The sequence below is a fragment of the Lactuca virosa genome, chromosome 4, assembly GCF_052849685.1.
Source record: "Lactuca virosa cultivar CGN04683 chromosome 4, Lactuca_virosa_CGN04683_v6, whole genome shotgun sequence".
NCBI classification, from domain to species: Eukaryota; Viridiplantae; Streptophyta; class Magnoliopsida; order Asterales; family Asteraceae; genus Lactuca; species Lactuca virosa.
In genome coordinates, this window is record NC_136429.1 from 211042226 (window position 1) to 211045902 (window position 3677).

Here is a 3677-nt window from a genome sequence, read left to right on the forward strand (position 1 = left end):
AAAGCATAACTCTGATGTTTTGAGTATATTAAAGAAATGGAAAGCTATTATGGTGTAACGACCCAATTTTCCTTCCGTCGGCGAGGCCAGTTTTTGTTACTTGAATTATTTCTTTTTGTTATATTATTCGAAATAAATTAAATGGGATGATGTTAATTAACTAAAAGAATCAAATCCACAATTAATATTACCAATATGATAAATATAGCCAACACTTTCATAAATGCCATTGCAAGAAAATATAAATTAGGCGACCAAATAAACCAAAGTTTCACTTTATTGAAATTAAATGAAAAGTTTGAATTCGTCCTTACAATGCATAAAATGAAAACTATGTTTCTAGATGTCTTCAAAGAATAATAACAATCTATTAAATTATCCCAACTCCTTAGTAGTAGCTCTGAATTCTGATCTTCGAACCATGTGACCAAAGTCCATTTCTCATGACCATACTTAGCTCACCTTGCTCAAGATTACATCTTTCTCTTAACTCCTTTAATCCTATCAAAATATGATCATGGCATCATGTATTAAGAGTGTATGAATAAGAACTTATAAAACAATGGATTCAGATCATGGATGTACCTGAAATAGAGTCACACGACTTGACATTACTATCTCTAAGATCTTTCAGGTATTTTAGGCTGCTTCATTTCCAATGTCCCTTTAATTTGTAGTAGAAATAACTGGGCTCTTTGAGGTCTATACATGGAACGATCCCAGAGCTAGCCTTTCTTTTTACCATACGATCAAACAATTTGATCTTGGATAACCCCTTTCCATTGGGCAGAGAAATATTTTATGGACCACCATTGTCACTATTTTAATGTCCATGGAAGCCTTGTTATTAGACCCAATAAGCATCTCTGCTTTAGATATGCTCTTAAGCATTTCTGCTTCAACAACAATCTTCATTTGGGTCAGATCAATTAGGTTCACATCGAGATTCCTCGTATGAAAGTTTTTAACAAACTAACCACGTGACTTAGGAAGCAAGAGAAAAACAAATCAACGACTTTCTCCCCTGGGAAAACGACTCCCAATCTATGCAACTTATCAATGTACGAATTCGTTTCAGAACATGTACACACAAAGTTTCCATCTTGATGTTTACATGCAAATAGGGATTGAGTCACAGGAGGAGGAGGTGGAAGAGAGATGATTTCTAGTTCCATCATTTCCTAAGGAAGGGAAAAACAATTTTACCTTGACTTGAAATTGGAAGACCATCTTTGGAAGATTGAGGAAAACTATTTCCTTAAGAATGACGAAGACCATCTCTATATTCGTAAGACATTTTTAATAAATAGGAGAAAAAGAGAATTCAAGTTAGTTGATTTTAATCCTTAATTATAAACCCAAAATTTAAGTTAAGGCTAGGATCCATATTTTCGATTTGATCTTTGAAGAGGGATGTCGTAATCAAATTCGAATGCAGTTTTGGTAGGTAAGACTTTTACCAATTCCAATCTTATGAAACTCCTAGATCTTTTGAGATTCATTGAATCTTATCAATGGCATGCTTAATCTCGGATTATGCTCTCAGTTTTGTGAATGGGATGTCGAGGATCACAAACGATATGTGAATAACCCTGCAAACCCGCTTGACAACCTCGATGTCACTTATCATCTGACATTGATGTGCCGGTAAACCACACACACTCCATCAAAAATGATAATTTTCGAGATGAACATCATATCTCTTTATAGTCCATATTAGTGTTTCGGTTAATCACACACTCTCAATTAACGACATATAAAGCATGATGTGTGTTTTCATGGATTAGCATACTTTTCACACTTTTCCTAATGTAACTAAGAGTGGTATTTGTTTTTAAATAGTTTAGTTTCTTTATATCATTATACTTATTAATTAGATTATGTCCTATCAAATTCGTTCGGCTAACGACCATCGACCACATCGGAGAGCGGTGGGTAAGAGTGGACACCCATTCAACGGCCATTTTATAGGCCGCTTCCAAGGGCAGAAGGGTCATATGCAATAATAGAATAATTATGAAGAGGGTGAAGAAAGACCACCTAAAAAGTTGTTAATAAGCTTAATTAAGATATTAAGATTTAAGAATTAAGATTAACAATTAAAAGTTAAAAGTTAATTTCTCTGTTTCAAAATCATACCTCTCCTGGGATTTATATAGGAAAAGCAGCAAAAGAAAGCATGACATCAGATGCTGATATGGAAACAGTAGAGTTTGGTGTCAAAATTGTTTGGTGCATCAGATATGTTATCGGGAAAGTCTCCTTAAGCCAGCCACCAGGAAGTTCAAATGCAAGAGCAAAACTAGTTCTCTGTATGACAATTGATAAAGGGTAATTTATTCAATACCTTAGGATGACAGAGGGAAATTTAGTCAATAAAAAAGGATACATAAATGAACTTAAAATACACACCTACCCCTATGTCAGCCATAACACGGTGATCACCTCCAACATACATTGATTTCGGCTCCTCAACCTGAGTGCCACCTGGAAAATCAGAGAGAAGAGGCTCTGCATATTTCAACAGTTCCTCATGTTCAACTCCTGATGCAACAAGTACCATTCGAGGAGCTGTATAGTTTGCCTAATCATTTACAAACAACATTTTCTTTCAAGAACAAAGTCCACATGGAATCAATAAATAGGATGATTGTAATACTAATACCAGATACTCTAGTTGTTAAATGCATAAAATAACAACTTAATGTCATTTATTTGTGTATTATATCATCATGTATTAATTTCTTTCTAGTTTCTAGTTTATAGAACACCATTGTGCTTTGAAAAATCTAACTAATGATTAATGATGACATTCTTCTTTCAACTTTTTTCTTATTGGGACATTCTAGTTTAAAAAATCTAAAGATACAAATTGATTTGTATTTAATTGACATTGCTATAACATGGTAGATTTTTCAAAGTATAGTGAAAGTAGGATGATATGGTAAACAAATCAATGAAAATACAATGCTATTTCTTATTTTCTTTCTTGTAACCATAAAATATAAGGTGTGAGACTCACAACTACAAAATCCTCCAAAACTGTACTGTTTATTCTGTGGAATAAGACTTCTGAGGCAAGAAGAGGATTGTTGGCATACTCACCAATCTCACCCTTCACCTTCTCAATCTGTATAAATAAATAAAAGTAATGTTTTTAATCATAAAGTACGTAAAACACAACTTTCAAAAAGATAAATGACAAGAAATAAAGTGAAAAGGAAACAAGTAAACGAGCACCTGTTCTTTGGCCTCCTAATCCAACAAAGCTTGATTTCTTACAGAGTCAACAAGTAGCTTCACCATTTGAGGAACATAACTCCTCAAAGCATCATAAGAGTAACCTATTTGTTCCCTAGAAGCAGAAGCTGCCACATTGCCAGCAATTACCTCCACTTCGCGCACAACACACAAGTGGCCCCTATTAAGTGTGCTTTTGAAGGCCATACGTTCAAGAACATGTGTAGCTCCATATAAAGCTAGTGTTTTATAGATTGAGCCACTGTTAACATACAAGCCAATAGGGCAAATTAGTAAAAAGTTAGGACTTAATCGGGAAAGAAAGTAAAAATGAAACACCCAACAGGTCTGATGTTTAGTATCACTAACACCAAAGCCTTCCAATAATATTTAGAACCTTGGATTTTCTATTCATATGATAATAGTATAAGCATGTC

The 3677-nt window shown here is 34.1% G+C and overlaps 1 protein-coding gene across 1 annotated transcript; it reads right to left on the reverse strand.

The window, feature by feature from the left end:
• Positions 1-2151: 2151 nt before the first annotated feature.
• Positions 2152-3447, reverse strand: LOC145105555 (mitochondrial-processing peptidase subunit alpha-like). Its single transcript, XM_079042637.1, has 4 exons — positions 3283-3447; positions 3023-3130; positions 2417-2584; positions 2152-2310 (listed from the first exon to the last, which is right to left on the reverse strand). Exons 1-4 carry the CDS (start codon positions 3445-3447, stop codon positions 2152-2154), a joined length of 600 nt encoding a protein of 199 aa, XP_078898763.1.
• Positions 3448-3677: the final 230 nt, after the last annotated feature.